General features: G+C 49.7%; 1 protein-coding gene across 1 annotated transcript; it reads right to left on the bottom strand.

Moving 5' to 3' along the window:
* Positions 1–185: 185 nt before the first annotated feature.
* On the bottom strand, positions 186–1,754 carry LOC119096508 (longitudinals lacking protein-like). Its single transcript, XM_037219417.1, has 3 exons — positions 1,569–1,754; positions 769–963; positions 186–485 (listed from the first exon to the last, which is right to left on the bottom strand). Exons 1-3 carry the CDS (start codon positions 1,752–1,754, stop codon positions 186–188), a joined length of 681 nt encoding a protein of 226 aa, XP_037075312.1.
* Positions 1,755–17,472: the final 15,718 nt, after the last annotated feature.

Here is a 17,472-nt window from a genome sequence, read left to right as displayed (position 1 = left end):
CCGCCGCGCCAGCAGCATCCCGACATGGCCCCAGCCAGCAGGTCTCTCGCCTCCTAAGTACGACATAGCCGCCTCCGCCGCGTCAGCAGCACCACGACGCGGCCCCAGCCAGCAGGTCTCTCGCCTCCTACCGCACAGACATCGCGTCGCAGTACAGGCCACACTCCGCCCACCCGCCACCTCCGTCACAGCCCGCCAGAGCTGACCAGCACCGTGCCCGGTGAGCGGCGGCGGTCCTCGTGCCAACGCGTACCTTCAACGCCGCCGGGAGGCTCCAGGCCCGGCACCGGCTCCAGGTGCTCGCCGCCGTCCGGTTCCAGCAGCTCATCCAGCTCGTCCAGCATCTCCGTCGGCTCCGACTTCACGTTCAGGTCGATGTTGATGGTGGAGGGCACGGCGCGGGCCGGCTCGGGACGGCGCCGTTTGGCCGCCGGCGAGCAGGCTGGACCGGGGTCAGCCGGCGGCGGCCGCGACGGCGTCGCCTTCTGGCCACAGGACGCGGGTCACCGTTTAAATGGCCCGCCACAACAAGTATCCATTTCGCTCTGGAGGTGATGACGATGGAGTTCATTGCTCGAAGTTCTGCGCGTTGGAAGACGCGTTCAAGAAAAGAAGGTGCTAGAACGTCTAACACTCACCAGCAGCACCGATTTAACCACCTACTGACAATGAACAGATGCAAAACACTGCGCCACACAGCATCGGCCGCTACGCCTTGTCCACCAAACGAGATAGGGCGGCAAGTTTGCACCGGGCCAGCGGGCGCACCTTATCGGCGTTCCTCTTGGTCTCCTCGTCGGCCAGACCCTGGATGGAGAAGGCCTCGGCCACCTGCAGGAAGACGCCCAGCTGCGCCTGCTGCACGTTCACCTGGCCCTGGTACATGAACTCGAGGATGGCCTGCATCACCTCCCACTCGACGGTGGGCAACACGATGACCGGGTGCTGCTGCGGCGGTATTGCCTGCCGGGCGCGCGCCACAACAGTCAGTCACGTCGCCCACACGACCACTCGACGCGTCTGCAGATGCAGGCCAGCCTAATAACGTCGCCAGCGTCGATCACCATTCCACTGTCTCCTGTGAATGTACAGACTGGCACATAGAAATGCAATGATTGTTTCGAGAATGTTCAAAATGCCAAATGCAAATAAAAAATGCTTGTTTCAAAAAAGTTCGGGCCCCACATCTTTTTATTCTTTTGTGAGGCAAGGATGTTTCATAGCTTTCAAAACTTTTTTGTCGGCCCAAAATCTATCTCCGAAGCTATCTCACCGAATTTTGTGAGCGAAAAAAGTACAAACTCCAGATCTATGCCATAGGCTTCGTGTTAAAAATTACAACTAAAAAAAGGTCTTTCACAAGTGCAATGTGGGCTGCTGAAGGTCGAGCCCATACCAAGATTATCTCGTTCGCTTTTCAATAGCACAGGAGGGATGGCAGCTTCTCGCGTAAAATGCGCCTCAGCTATTACCTCGCTCTGCGCATGACAAGAGCACAATCTTCACATATTACCCGTGACATGAATCTAGAGCAGTGCATGGACTACTATTGACCTCCCTTAGCTTACCCTGAGGATGTCTTTGAAGTGTGAGGAGCAGGCGGAGAGTATGACCCGATGGGCCCTGAGCAGCTTGCCGGAGCACGATATGGTAACGTCCGTGAACGTTTCATCCCCACGTAGAGCGTCCAGCGACAGGTGGAAGTTGCTGTGGAAGTTATTCCAGCGCAGGCAGAACTCCTGACCATCTGACATGGTGGATCTGAAATGTCAAATAGCTCTTATAATATGCATGGTTTATCGGATACACGGCTCACACAAACCACTGTCCCAGAAGTTTACCATATGGGTGGAAAATGATGCCCAAATAGCGATAGTTTCTCAATTCTGCCTCCTCAAGTTGTGCTACGATTGCCCATCACTAAAAAATCACTCGTAGTCAAACAATCTACACGGAGCAAAGAAGCGACGGCCGACAGTTTGTGCTACACATGAAAGACGTCACAAATTCTTGGAGTTTCCGATCCTGTTTGATGATGGTCGTTATTACCAGCACGTGTGGGACCAGCCTTAACTCGACGCAACCAGAATAGAAATAAACTGCACTTCTGTGACAAACCACAGTTTTCCTCTGACAATTTCTGTAACAAAACTAGCATTTCAGTCTACAACTAATCACAAGCAAGAGTTGACACGCGCCTGGGTGACCGGTTGGATATCATTTGCTCAGGTGGGGGTCAATTTGACCTCCCTGAGATCTCAGAAACTAAGAGGGCTTGAGACACCAAATTCAGAGGGTGTGTTGGAATGTATGTGAACTCACTCTGGTCAAAGTCTGAGTCTTTCAGTGACCTTGCTTGACCTTTTGAAGGTCATGGTGACCAAAATCATACAAGACTGTTTTGAGCTTTGCATTTGAATAAACAATGATTGCACTAGGCAGTATATTCCTAAAAACGAAATGTTGACCTGTGTCATTTTATGTCAGTGACCTATGCTGACCTTTAGGAAGTCCATGGCAGGTGTATAATGTGGTTCCTGTTATCAATAAATGTGAAATGAGCACCAGAAACTACCCCATACAGTAAGCCATAGAGAAACAAAACATGTTGGTTTTTACCTTGATCTGACCTTCATATTTGACCCCAAGTCAATGCAATGCATTGATTCCATTGTTGTGTTGCCTAAGAAAGCATCTCAGAGATGTCTGGATTCAGCTAACATTCTGTTGTTGGACTGGAACGATTCCCTAGCAATTGCCTTCACTGAAACCATGACCTGACTTTGACCTGCCATAAGTCAGTGACCATACAAAGTGCATCTAAATTTCTGACGCCAAACGATCCACCATTCATTTGTCTACAGCTATCCAAAATTTGGCGCGGTTACGCCGCGCTGTTCGGAGACCATTCCGGAAAAACCTTTGGAGGGGGGGGAGGGAATTTGACCCCCACCAGAACGTGTGTTAAATTGCCACCACTGCATTGTCTTCTGCTGTAATGTTAGTGACTCATCACTTCCATGACACAAAACAATACTTCTATGTAATTGAGCATGGTTCATGCTTTACATACTGCAAGTTCTCAAAACTATGTAAGTACAAAATAACTGAGAAAAGTACAATAGTACAATAAGTACAATAAACTGAGACAAGAAGATGGCCTGACAGTACTCAAGACTCAAAACTCCCTTAAGGCAATGAGGGTGTGACATAAGTCAGAAAAGGGCCATAACTTGAGAAAGATTCGCAAAAATGAAGATGATTATCAAATATGCATCACATATATATTTTCCCAAGTGATACACATCTTTCAATGAAAAGTGGAGCATGGTACATGCTGTTGTGCATCCTTTCATGGAGCACCAGTGACCGCAGAAATCATATCAGCAATCATGGATCATCGCTCTACTGAAATTTGAGCCCATCCCCATCCCTCACATGGAAGCCATAAGTGATAATTGGATGCTTCATAATTTTGCTATGCCTAAAGCACCAGCATTAGCACAATCCACACCATTCTAGCATATTTGTGTAACTTGACACCAAAATGGTTTTCACATTGTATGAGATAGCATCTACCACTGAAAAAAATGTGACTACTTGGCATAATTTGCAGGGGAAAGCCATCCATGGAACATCCCAAACAGAAGCACACATAAAAGAGGCTCTAAATGATGTGCTTGCCTTCTTTTCCTCCCTGTCATTTGCATGCAGTTATGCTTATGGTCTAATACCCTTGCCAGCTGCCAATGGATGTTGGGTTATGCATACTGGCAGTGGGAACTAATTAAGGCCCTGAGAAGGCTTAATCAGCACATTTTTCTCAATTTCATGGTGTTCAGCACCATCACATAAACCTTTGTGAACAGTTTCACCACATAGTATGTCAGAAAACATTACTGAATTACAATAAGCAAATACAGCAACAAAAAGGAGAAAAAAATCATAATAAGAAAAAGTATCTCAATACATATTTTATGAATAGAAAAACTATGGGATAACACATTTAGTATTAAGTAAATCACAAACAGCTTTCAGCATTAGATGACCCACAGCACACTCAACGCCACAAATTACAGCTCAAATAAGGTTGTACATATTATTTACTTCCCACAAGATACAGGTAGCTATAATGGGCAGGTTAAATGAGGTATGCATTATACTAGTGGGTGAATTGGTTACTACACAAGGAAAACCAGATAAACAGTGATGTTGAGGTGATGAGAAACCTAACTTTGATGAAAAGTAATAATCTGGAACATGATATTATTGGAAATACAAACCTTCAAAACAGAGCTGACCAACTACTAACTATTTAGCATAACCAACATTCCAGTTTCCCTAGTTGATGACATTGGCATCAACCCCACAATGTGTAACCTAACCATGAGACCTTGTGCATCATTTGAAGGCAGTTACAAGCATCTGCACCATCAACTAATCTGCTGTAAGCTCATCTTTCCAATATCCTAACCTATGTAATCTCCCCACATATTGTGCAGGCTGTTAGCTATCCAGATGGAAATACCCTGTTCAACCTTGCAAATCATAACAATTAAAAAGTGTGAGCATTCCCAAGAGTCATAAGATGCATGAAAGGCACTGTGAAAAACGTCGCAGACACAGTCCAGTGCAACAATCCCCACTCCGAAGCATGTCCCAAACTTCACCTTATGCACGTATGTGCGTCCGTATCTGTACAAATTCTGTTGGCAGATTCTCCGCTCTAAAATATTCACTGTGTGTTATTGTAAATCTCGAGAACAGCATCAATCTGAGGGAGGTCTTGCGATCCCTCTCGTAAGTCGCAAAACTTAGCTGACGATGTCGTCGAACGCAATGGTCGAAACCAAGCGGAGAAATCGCAGCAAGCAGTGCAGACAAACGTGACGCATAGGAGATACCGGAGGGAGATACTGGCAGATACAATTGGTTCAATATCTTGAAATGATCCGCACCGGAAGCTATGAGCCACGCGTCAGAAATGATGAAAATAAGCCCATTTTTAACTGTTGACATGCTTCTAAGTAGTGAAGACTGCTCTAAGGAACACAATCTTTATATCTGGCGAATACACTCATCAATACGCCACTGAGTGACCGAGTCATGGAATGCTTGTATAACAGCACACATCTGTGGCCCTTCAATCTGAGAGATGGCACGCGGTGCCAGCGACCCAGGTCAATGCGCGGCGCTGTTAATGTGGGCTGAACCAAATGTCGTTGGGTACTGGTGTTTTGGCCTTTTCGCGCGATGTACGTACACAGTTATTCGCGTGTTTGAGGTACCTCCTCGTATTCACAAACTCGGTTATGGCGATATCAGATTCATTTACAAGTATTAAGTCTGTAATAACCGGGAAGAATATAGAAGCTATTGGGTCATGCAGCACAAAAAGTAATTCGTGTGGGAAACTAACATTTCATGTGGTACTTGCAGGCTAAAGCTCAGCGGTTGGTCCCCGTGGCCAGTGTAGCCCCGTCTCAACGTTCTCCAGTCTCCTTCATTCTATAGCCCTGCAATGGTCATTACTGGTCGAAAGGTCTCTCATCCAAATAACCACTTGCGTTAAAACTTTGCCTAGCTAGCACAAGATTGATTAAGAGGCAATTGACGATAGCTGTATCCGGAATCGTGCTCACGAATGCCAGATATTAACGACTCGACAATTATATTTGTATTGACCTAAACGACGCGTGGCCGGTGGGATGGGGAGGGGTTTGAATGGCGTTATTACGGCGTTATGGATGTCTGGGCAACCTTGAAGCACCCTTCACAAAAAAGTTTGCTCATCCTTGCGGGCGTTTAGCTCAGAAACTAGACGATTTGGGGTATTAAGAAGGACAGGGCTGTGAACTGCAATGAATAATCTTTAATATGGATATTTCAGTTCAAAACTCCATTTAAATGTCGAACGCTCCATTTAAAACACTACCCGTATAGAAATAACTGGTCTTTTTCTAAGAGACGCCTTCGTGGTCCAACACAAAATAAGCGCATAAGTTAGTGTGCAGCGATGATCACCTAGCAGCAAACGAGTATGGGGGGGGGGGGGCAGGTCATGCTTCCGGAGCTGCCAGCGCAGAGGGAGCTACGGGTCCTAAATCCAACTCGTCCAATGCGGACTACTGACTTGAAAGCCACATTGCGTGATACAGGAACGGTCGAAACTGTTGTAAAGGCAGATATTTCATTCACCAACGCCATAATGGCAAAACGCAGCACAGTGGCTTAACGGAAAATATAATGCTGTTATAGCCGCTGATGAAGTGGTGAGATAAACTGTTACATTTATTGACACGCGGTAGGGTGAGGGTCAATTTGACCCCAGCCCCCCTCCCCTCCCAAAGGTTCCTCCTGAATGGTTTCCGAACGGCGCGGCAGTGCTGTAGATAACTGAAAAGCCGATCGTTTGACATGAAAAATGTAGGCGTACCTTGTAAGGTGGCTGACCTGTGGCACGTCCAAGTCAGGCCATAGATTCAGCGAAGACGATTCCTAGAGAGACGTTCAATCTGATGCAACGACATAATGATAGACGAAGCCATATATCTCTGATATAGTTTCTCAAGCAGTCCATTGACCTAGGGTCAGGCATGAAGGTCAGACCTAGATGAAAACCAACTTGCTGTATTACTCTAGGGCTTCCTGTAGGTCGTAGTTTGCTGGCATTCATTTCGAATTTATTGATAACAGAAACCACGCTATACATTTTCCATGGACTTCTTAAAGGTCAGAATAGGTCAATACCTGAAGTGACCTTGGTCAACATTTTTTTAGGAGCATAGTTGTCTAGCGTAATCCTTGACGAGTGTTAAAATGCAAAAGCCTAAGTAGTCTTGTATTATTTGGGTTACCATAACGTCAGAAAGGTAAAACAAGGTCACTGACCTTAAACAAGAACCAGTTACCCTTTGCTTAGAACAGGTATCCATGTTCTGGGGCACTTTGGACACCCGTCCGGAGTTTGACCTTGTTTGGCCTTATCTGACCTGAAGGTCATGACCTAAGATTCCCGAAATTTGACAAGTAAGTTCATGTACAGGCCAATACGGCGTGAATTTTGTGTCTCTAATATCGGGGATCAAACTGACTACCCACCCGAGTGAAGGGTATTCAACCGGCCACCCGGGCGCGTGTTATGACCCCAACGGCTAGCCGCGTTTGCATTCAGTCCCACGTGCAGCTTCAACCAACTTCGTTATTTCGAGAAGCAGCTCAGATTCGAAGGTTTTTCCCAGCGCCCATGGGTATGGGAGGAAGAGGCCTCCTGGGTGTGTGACAAGTTCAGGGGGAACTTAGCGAGGCCTGCCTCCTGAATTTTGCCTAAATGGGCTTTTGCCCGTCAACAGCAGTGGGTAAAATGACGTTTCTTTAATTGTTGTCACTTTCAACGTTTTTGCAGGTCAGATCGCCTCCCAAATCGTGATAGCGCGGTGTTAAACTAGCACCGATTTTCGCATTCGGCCAAAATTGACGTACCCTTCCTTGTGACTTAGACTTGGTCAGCATATCGGCCATAGCTAAAAAACAATCGCGCTTTTGCATTGCACCACATTCATGCTATCTTGTGGTAAAATAGTTGACTCCTTGAACCCAGTAATTATAAATCCCCAAATATGCACCAATGCCGAGTCCCGTCACCCAAGCACCAAGGTTACAAAGCCAAAATTTCACCGACACCGCAACGCGGTCTGGGTCAGGTGACGTCAGGATGGGGACCTCGATACACGGCTCTCAAAAGCCAATGCCCTTGAAAAAGAATACTGATTAAAAACAAAAACAAAACGGTAGCGAATTGTTTCCACACCTTAGACCCGTGGAATGCTGAACCCCTTTTCCATGCATTGCAAAATGCTACCGCCATAGGTCACGATATATGTGGTCGGCATTTAACAAAGGCAATAATGTCGGTCGTGGCCACTAGCAAATGTTGCGATGGAATACATCACGTCCCACTAAGTCACCACTAAGGCCTAGGTGCCACGTGCCACTGCTTCTACGACATAGAGGATGGTGGGATAATATGGACGTACTAAGCCTGTTGTATCTAGGCGCGATCAGTTTCGGTTCACATTAGCGCTGTTTGGCGTCGATCGAAAGCAGAAAAACAACACTCGAGGATTCAGTCGCATCGAGTTATGTCGGGTTCATGTAGGTCTGCACGTATTTTTCTCTTTAATGTGTAGTCTTGTCAGGTAGTACCCTGTTATATAATCAAAATCATTTTGGCATATTTCCCCCTCGCTCCTCTCTACGCAGCCTAAATTATCTGCCGTATTTCCCGTTATTCAACAGATTCAGTGCCAGTGCCTCCGGATTCCGCTGCTGATGTTGTCACGCTCCAAATCGACCAAGTGAACAGCTCGTCAGCCCTGACCTCACGCTTATGCAGTCCAGAAGTAATGTTTCTGCACGATATTGACGTCCGGTTAATGCTGTACTACTGGGAACGAGTGTCCTTAACGTCCCGCCGCAGAAGACCTGACATTACCAGACATAATCAGTCCCGCACTCTTTTCTCGTTTTCGACACCGCACGCCTGCATGCGATGTCGCCATTACGACGCACTAACGGCGCCGTAATGGCGCACCGGGTCGCCGCCGGCTCGTTGTCGGCTCACCTTCCACATGGACTTCGGGCCTCTGGCTCAGCTGGCTAGTAATTCCTTTCCCGCATTGGGAAAGCATTGTTAGAGAATTGCTGACATATTCAACTGGCGATAGGAACGCTTAACAAGTAGCACACTGAGGGGGCGCTCATCAACACGCAAGATAGAAAACGGCGAGTTATGGGAGTTAGGCTGTCGGTTTGGGTCCTCTCATTATAGAGTTGTTCAATGATCAGTTTTGATCAGTGTTCAATGATCAGTTGATCAGCTGATCAGTGTCCACCGGTGCGTAGGCACGGTCGGGCACTGGCAACCACTGACTTATGTCTGTCGTTCCTATTGAACTGTACCAAGACCAAGACTGTAGACCAAGACCAAGACCAACTGTACCAAGAAGGTGAAGCAAGGTCAATGAAGACTTTTCTCTTTTTCCTGAAACTTCTCCCACTGGTATGTCCCTGCATGGCTGAAGATCATGCGGGGTCAGCGGATGACAACCTCGACAAAAACATAGAAATAAATACGGGCGTTTGTATCTTGATTTCATTTAGCGAAGCCATTTTCCTCACCCACGGGCCTAATTGATCCCGGCACGAATTGAATTCGGACATTCGATGTTGGCTCCTTTGTTCGACCGTAGTACCAACAAGGAGCACACGTTCGAAACGAATCAAGTGCATTTGTATAAGCACTGAATGGGCTGTCAAACGACACAAAACACACACATGTATATTTAATTATACCTACACCTTCCTACCTACATTCAAAAGCAGATGAACTTGGCTACGTTGAATGAGGGGCAAATAAGTGCCCGGTGAGCCAGTTCATGCCAAAGGGGAGCAGCTTCCCGACAACTTATTTTCTACTGTTGTGTGGTGTAAGGGAAAATAATTTGGAAATGGATACTGCAACGGGTGTCCGATATATGCTTAACATATTGATAAGGAATGATACTGATCTATAAAAATGCAGCAAGGCGGTCATACGATCAGTTCGCAGTCCGTCATGCGGGAGACAGCCAGGGCAGAGCAGTGGCCGCCGGCGGCGAACGGGAGTAGGGCTCAGACAAGAAATATCTGAAAGAAGGGCCTTCATTTTTGGCTTTGTTTGAGCAGAAGAAACAAATTGCTATACTGTTTTTGGAATTTAGTGTTAGAAGCTTCCGAATTGATTTCCACCTAAACTGGTGCGACAAATCTTGTCTCTTAAAGAACAGTCTGCAAAACAAGGCTCATGAAAATTCTGATGCGCTATGGACCATTGATTTGCGTTAAAGTTATAACCAGCCTGTGTCTAGATCGCAACTGGACATATATCTTGTAACCCAATAACCCAAAATGCCTTCTCATGGAATTTCGCCTCCCCCAGGAAAAGCAGTGTTCACATGGACGAATGATCCTGGGAAGCTTGATGGTCTTGTTTGGCGAATGGCATAGACTTGTCGAATAGGCAAGATTTTGCACCAAGGGAAAACAGCTGTAAATGTATATCTGGAAAAGAAGCCATACCATTTATATATTTCCGAAATGTGTTATGTGAGTTAAGAGCGAACAAAGTCACCTATTCCTATTCCCCCTCCCAGTTACCGGGCTTGCTTCCCAGTAAAAGCCTCTTAGGTGTGCCCTTAGACCGCCCCCCCCCCCACTCTTTGAAACATTCTGATGCCTTGATTTGAAGCCATTGCATTTGTGATACAGAGCGTACCAGCTAGCTCGCATTCCGACTCAAAATGGGCTGTAATGTAAGGCATTGCTTCGCCTCTATTGCCGGCCATGCTGGCCATTGTCAAAAATGGACGAAATGCTCGTAACTTCCGTACGAGTAAATTCAACACCCCATTCATCACCTTATGGTAATGCAAATATTTGCACTTCATTTAGGGTGTTACGTGCCTTCGCTGCATCTGCATGCTATATATCGTTCCATGCATGGATGACCTGCTTCAATTGATGTATGGCCTGGTTCAGGTTACATGAGATCAAAAGGTTTTGAAATATTGCTTCAGCCTTCAATTATGACGAATATTTCTAGCTCGTGCTATAGATTGTAATGAGTTGAAACCCCAGAAACTTCACCGGGCGTTAGTTTTCACTACGCTTATGCCGTGTGTCCGTTAATCTTCTTGCATGCCACTATAGCCGGAAAAAGACGGCCAAGTCACAATCATACTGCTTGAGGAGCGTTGTGTGTGTGTGTGTGTGTGTGTGTGTGTGTGTGTGTGTGTGTGTGTGTGTGTGTGTGTGTGTGTGTGTGTGTGTGTGTGTGTGTGTGTGTGTGTGTGTGTGTGTGTGTGTGTGTGTGTGTGCGTGCGTGCGTACGTGCGTTCGAGCGTGCGTGCGCATCGAGTGGCGCTGTTGCAGTTTGGAACCACTTCAAGTAAAAACAAATCGCCAACCGACGCAACAGAGCTCATTATCTCTGCAGGTTTGTAGTTACAGTTCTCGGTACGTCGTCTGCAGGTCCTCTATGACCACGTGTTACGATGTGTGAGCTCCGGACGTCACTACGTGGGGTCGATGTTCCACTTTCCTGAGGATCTGCTACTGCCGCCATGACGGCGACGATCCTGACGCCTTTCAACAGAGCAAACCATCCTGATATCTAGGAAGCATGTTTGGCTCATGTTTTACTCCAGCTTTGTTGAAAGTCCGGACGCCAAGTGCCTCAACTAGGTCAGAGGCCGAGGCAGTCCACGTTAGCAGTGTGTACAAACGAATACCTTTCTGTCAACATTTCCTTTTCTTTCAGATCAGCACAGTTTCGGCGCATTTGTAAATATGTGTGCATGCAAACATTTGTCTAGACAAATGTGTATTTGTATAAATGTGGATTGCCAGCATCAGTAGCAGTTTCATATCTCCGTAGATTGAGCAAAACGTACCATTATACTGAACTGAGTTATCCTAATGTTTACTTGCAGTAGAGAAGGCAAGATTAAATCGTCATGACACGGTAAGCACCTCATGAATTGACAGGGAATTAATATATTTACGTTTTTACATTGATCTGGTTGACGGAGAAGCTCAGAGTAAAACTCAAAGCTTTGAACAAAAGCTCTAAAAGATTCGTTTTGAAAACACGTAAAGGCATAGAAATTAGTAACGCTATTATCTCCGCTCCTCCCAGGTGGGCTGCTTGTGTAGTAAGCAAACCACTTGACTTTTGGTATGGCTTTTATTTTAGATTCACAACTAAACAAAGCTATTGCATGCACCGTGGACCCACCATTCAAGCCGTGCTGTCCAGATAAACGAATAATTCCCGCTCCCCTGTCCAGGAATGTGCAGGGCTTAAATGTCGGGCAATGCTCCAGCACGGCCGCGCAGGCCTGGGGGAGGCTCGCATGAGAGAGAGGCTGGCCCCCGTTGGCCAGTTGCAGCTACCTTCTCAGTATCAGTTCGAGCAAATGATGCGCTTGCCCTGGAGATCGCTGTTGTTTTTGCTGTTTATTGGTGCTTTAGAGCGCGTCGATCACAATGATCATTTTGCGCCATAGCGATGTTTTGCTTAACTGGTACAGCGTGAAAATGATTTAGAAGTTGACATCTTTCAAGAACGAGAAAGCTGTTTAGACTCAAGAAGGGAGGAGTTCTCTCCAAGTTCATCACTAACCGTCAGGGACGAAGCCTGCGGTCCAAAGTGACGTCAACATTTTTCGGCGAGGTGCAGACACGATACAGTCACGTAGTGGACAGTAAAAACGGCGCCACATCGATAGCAAAGAGGCCTTTCGGCTCCACGCCACGTAGCAGATATCATGGGTGGCATGCGCGTGTCCGATACGCAACCAGCATAGAGATGCTTTTTCTCGCCGCGCATTGCGACAGCAAGATGACCACAAGCCCAGTTGGGTTCCCGATGCTGTTAGACAACGAGCTCCACATATTTCCCCCAAGGCCACGAAGATGGCAAGAGGCGGCATACAACGTTGTTTCAGAAACGAACAAAGAGGGCGGTGCCCTCGATGACTTTGGTGGCGTGTCCCCCCCCCCCCCGTCTTCCCCACCGTGCTCGAGGCGCCGGGGCCGCCTGCGCAGCAGGGGCTCGACGGCCCCTGCGTGCCGGCGTGAGCCCGCGCCACCAGAGGGCGACGCGGCGAGCACCCAGGCGCGGCGCGCAGGCCAGCCAGCCGGCAGACGGCTCGACCGAGGCGGGCAGGGTGGCAGGCGGGGCGCGCACCTCAGCGGTGAGCCAGTCCGACGCGCGCTGGCGGACACGGCGAGGCCGGAGAAGGAGCTGCCGCACGCGAGCTTCGGTCTGGGAGGCCGTGCTGGACCTCTGTGCCGTCGGCTTCAGAGATCGCGTCTGGAGCTGTGCAGTGTCCGGTGGACCGTTGCCACCAGTGCGAACGTGCCCTGAAGCCAGCAGCGACTTTGAGCCGCTGTGCTCCAGACAGTGTTTCTAGACCTCGGCTACGGAGCGGACAGGCTGCTACTGCCGCTGTGAGCCTCCGTCAGCAGACCGTCATGCCGCACGCGGCCGAGGCGCCGGTCGGGGGCCGGGAGGAGAAGTCCCGCCTGCTGAGGCCATTCGGCCTCCGCCGAGCCTGGACCTTCCACCGGGAGGCGCCCAGTCCCAAACAAGTGCGCAAGTCCAAACTGCAGCGCCGCAGACTGTCCAGGATTCTCACAATGTAAGTGTGAACTGCTTCACAGGATGTTCGACGAGCCAATCAACCAGAGAGAAAGCAGATTGCTCTGAATGAAAAACTGAAATGTGAAACACCGTTCTTCGTTCTTCAACTTGTTTTGAAGACACAAAAAGTGGTCTCAAGTTTGCCTTTTTGCCTGGAAATATGAACGGCTGACAAGGATAACAGCTATGAGTGTCGTTCATCGATACTCACTTATCTCATTAATAAGTATCACACCAGTCCCACTGGTCATAAAAAATTGCCGCAATCGTCCAACTCACAGAATAACATAGGATAAAGTGTTTTTCAAACTCAGGCCATGCCACGGAGAGACTTGAAGGCCCTCGTTTTGCCTGCGGTTCTCGGTTGTTGACCGAATTGGTGTTTTCCACTAGAGGTCCCTCCGTCGGCACCGGGACTCCGGGTCAGCCCATGACCACAGCCAGACCATTGTTTTGGAGCTGGCGGCCCATTGTCTATTTCTGGTGCGTGTTGGGATGCCTATCGTTGTTTCGGTGAGATCACGCCCGATGGTCAGCTGATCACACCCGATGGCAAGCTGATCACGTCTGATGGCAAGCTGATCATGTCTGATGACGAGGTGAATAGATGATGACGTCTGATGGCCGACTGGCACTGCGCATTGGGGCGCTGGCATCACGGCTGATGGTCAGTGTGCGACATCTGGTGGCGAGCCGAGACGTCCGAGTATGCGCTGATGACATATGCTAATGAACTGTGGTGACGGCGACGTGTGATGGCGACGTGTGATGGCGTGCTGATGTACTTATTTCTCATATTCAAACACATTTGTCGAGCACTCCGCCAAGGTATTGCTGCACCCGCCGGTACTGCGAATCACTATCTTACCTTGAAGGGAGGAGGGGGGGGGGGGGTTCACCATCCCCTCTCCGATATATAAAGACAAGGTAGAGCCGTCTGATGACGACCTAGTGCTGCCTGGCGTCAGCTAACGACGCCTGACGGCCAGGTGGTGACACGTTGCGGGCTGTGCGTGCCGTCTTAGTGATGCTGGACTGGATAGCGGCGGTCGCGGCCAGGAACTGCTCAAGGCCTGGCCCGATAGGTCTTGTCATTAGGAGTGCATTGCGTGCCTCCAACCGGGCCCGCACACGTGCCAAGCCTGTAACGCACGCATTTTTGCAGTTAGTTATCATAGCTGAGATTCTCGTGCACGCAGTTATGTCAATTTACTACGCTCCACGTTTCAAACGACGAAAGCTACAAAAGGACTCGCTTATGGCGACGGCCCAGTGGACAGCGTGTTGTTTCAGGGTCAAAACTCCTGCCAGTTCGGTCCTGCCGCAAGGCCTGATACGTCTACGTAGAAGACGCCTCCGCTCTGACCTAGGCACCGACAGGCACAGGGCGTCAGCCGATAATGACGGCTTTGAATACCAGGCCGGCAAGACACACGCGAGACGAGGTCGGGTTGTTTGCGACGATCGCTACAACGCCTATACCGTCTGGCGAGTCAGTTTGGAAAGCTCGTCTGGTCCCGTCCGCCTGTTGTATTTGGTGACGTTTTTTCGTCACGCCTCCGTCGCTCCGACAGCTGACAGGCCGCTTGCGGTACTCGTGTGTCCCAGTGCGCGGTGCGTGCCGTAATGGCAGATCTGTTTCGCCCATTCATCACGCGGCGCGCGGCGGCCGGGCCCGGCCGTCATTTGTCGAGCTTCTGTCCGCCGTTCCCAGCGCGGCGCTGCCACGCGGCCGGCGCGCCCCGGCGGCGGCCGACGCGACGGCGCTGGGGAGACTGCAGCCGACGAGGCGCGCACAGAAACACAACACTATGGCGACGCTTGGCGGGCGCGTGAGCGGGACCGCGGGACTGAAACAGACCGCTGATTGCACGTGGCGGGGGACGAAATACTGGGCGCCAGATGGTGAGGAACAGAGCACTGGACTCAACGCGACAGCCGACAGAACACTGGACTTTACGTAACGAGGGACGGAACACTGGACTGCTTGTGCCGATTAGCAAAACGGTTAGCGGGGAACAGAACGCGAAACTTCGTGTTACGGGCATGCAAGTGGAGTGGTAGCAGAACGCCGGGGCGCTCATGGCGGCTCCAGCCTCCCGCACGAGCCGACGAGCCCTGCGCCGCGTCTCTCCATGCTTGCCCGCCAGGCGCGTATCCCCCGACGTGCCGCGCGCCTCGCACCGGCTGCGCCGCCGTCTGCGGCTGCACATCGTACAGTTAGCCGGACGTTACCGGGCGGCGCACATCCGGCGCGAGCGTGCCGCTGCGGGCCGGCCTGCGCCGCCCGCCGCTGGGCAGCGGCGGCGCCGTGGTCGGCCACAGGGTGGCCACGCAGCACGAGGCCCCGGCGTCCGGCAGCTGCCGCGCCAGCTGCCCGTAACCATGCGGCGGCTGCCCCGCCAGCTGCCCGTAACCGTCCGATACGCTGCAGAGTAGCGGAAGCTCTTCTCATCACGCATAGTGATGGGGGTTGTAAGATTTTCACTTCGTGTTTGTACTTCGACAATAATGTGTGTCCCAAATGACGCACATTAAATTAGGGACACAGAACCAAAGTATCATTTGGTCTCAAACAACCAACCAAAGGACACTTTGGTTAGATACATCGCCAACGAACTCCTTCCGTTACACCTTGTCACGCCACGAACACCTTGGCGTGACGATGTCTGCTGATTTGCACTTTCATCAGCACATTTATTACACCAGCTCCAAAATCAGTAGAGTTCTGCCTTGGCATATCCTCAACCACATATATACCACTTGCATTCTTCCTTTGTTTGATTATTGTGACGTAGCATCCGACGGACTTTTGACAACCAGCGACTCCCTTAGACTCGACAGGTTACAGTACAGAGCAGCAAGACTAATCACCGGTGCACTCTACAGAACACACTCGCGCACTGTTGGACGATTTGGGATGGAACACTCTCAAATCACGAAGAAACATGCACAAACTGACGCCGTTCCACACCCTCATACACAACCAACATCTACTGCCAGCAAACATCACTGCGCTTCTATCTGACACACGAGCGTCTGTAACAGGGCGCCCATTACGCAATGCAATGGCACTCACATCACCCCCGGATAGAACCTCAACATACCAAAAATCCTATATTCCATCAACTACCAGAAAATGGAACCAGCTCCCGCTTGAGGTGTCATCTCTCCAGTCTTTTCGTTCCTTCAAACGGGAAATATACCAGCGCTGCGGTGTGGCCGCGCCTCCGGCGTATCACAGCGTTGGATCCAGGCATGGCAACATCCTCAATACTAGGCTGATATTGCGAGTGTCAGACCTGAATGCCCACCTGGTCGAAATTCAAAATCCAACTACACCTAGTCCCCCTTGCTTATGTGGCTTTCCATATGAAGACCCTAGACGCTTTGTACTGATATGTCCTCGCTATCATGAAATCTGAATTTCAGTGCTATGTGAAACAGATCGTATCCTTCCAAACTTTTCTGAGCTCAATCACAACGAGCAACTAAGTATCTATCTCATAGGCAACGGTTTACAGGATCGCAATGGGCAGCACATAGCAAAAAATTTGCAAACATTTCTTTTTCAGACCAAACGATTCGCCTAAAAACTTCCAGCGGGCGCGGGCAGCAGACGGGCCACTGGGTGGCGTTGCCGGACCGGGCGTTCGCCACCGGCCCGAGACGGGTCTGTGTGTAGACTGGAAAGGCGGCGGACGCCTGGCCCGTGTCGGCTCACGGATCGGGCGACTGGGCGGTGTGTCGTGGGTTCCCTGGCGGCGATGACCATATCTTGTTATTATTAGGAGAGGCGCTCGGATTTAAGCGTCCCGCTTATGCGCCAATCCACTGTTCATATTATGTACTGCTTATGTCCATAGTCGAAAATAAACATCAAATCAAATCAAATACAGGACGATGCGTCTAACAAAGCGTCCTTTGGCCAGGTGCATCCTGCTGGCATCCCTTATCCTTATCTCTTTTCCTGGCACCTTAGGTCTTGGGCCTCACCATCGAGCTCAGCGATGGTCGTTCCACCGCGCATGGTGAAAGCCGCACGCTTTTCCGCTACCAGTTGACTGGGCCCATCGTTACGTCGGCCAATAGCTATTCCGATCTGACAGATGTGTGGCGCCGTTATTGTGATGGATTCCAGGAAAAACAATCTGTGCGCGGGCCAACCGCTAGGCGTGAATCCGGCTACGAAGCGGCTCGGAAGCGCTCCAATCTGAAGCGATTAG

This window comes from Pollicipes pollicipes, unplaced genomic scaffold, assembly GCF_011947565.3.
Source record: "Pollicipes pollicipes isolate AB1234 unplaced genomic scaffold, Ppol_2.1 Scaffold_4295;HRSCAF=5057_pilon_pilon_pilon, whole genome shotgun sequence".
Taxonomy (NCBI): domain Eukaryota; kingdom Metazoa; phylum Arthropoda; class Thecostraca; order Pollicipedomorpha; family Pollicipedidae; genus Pollicipes; species Pollicipes pollicipes.
The sequence above is the reverse complement of the archived record's forward strand: the minus strand, read 5'-3'. Positions and strand labels throughout refer to the sequence as shown.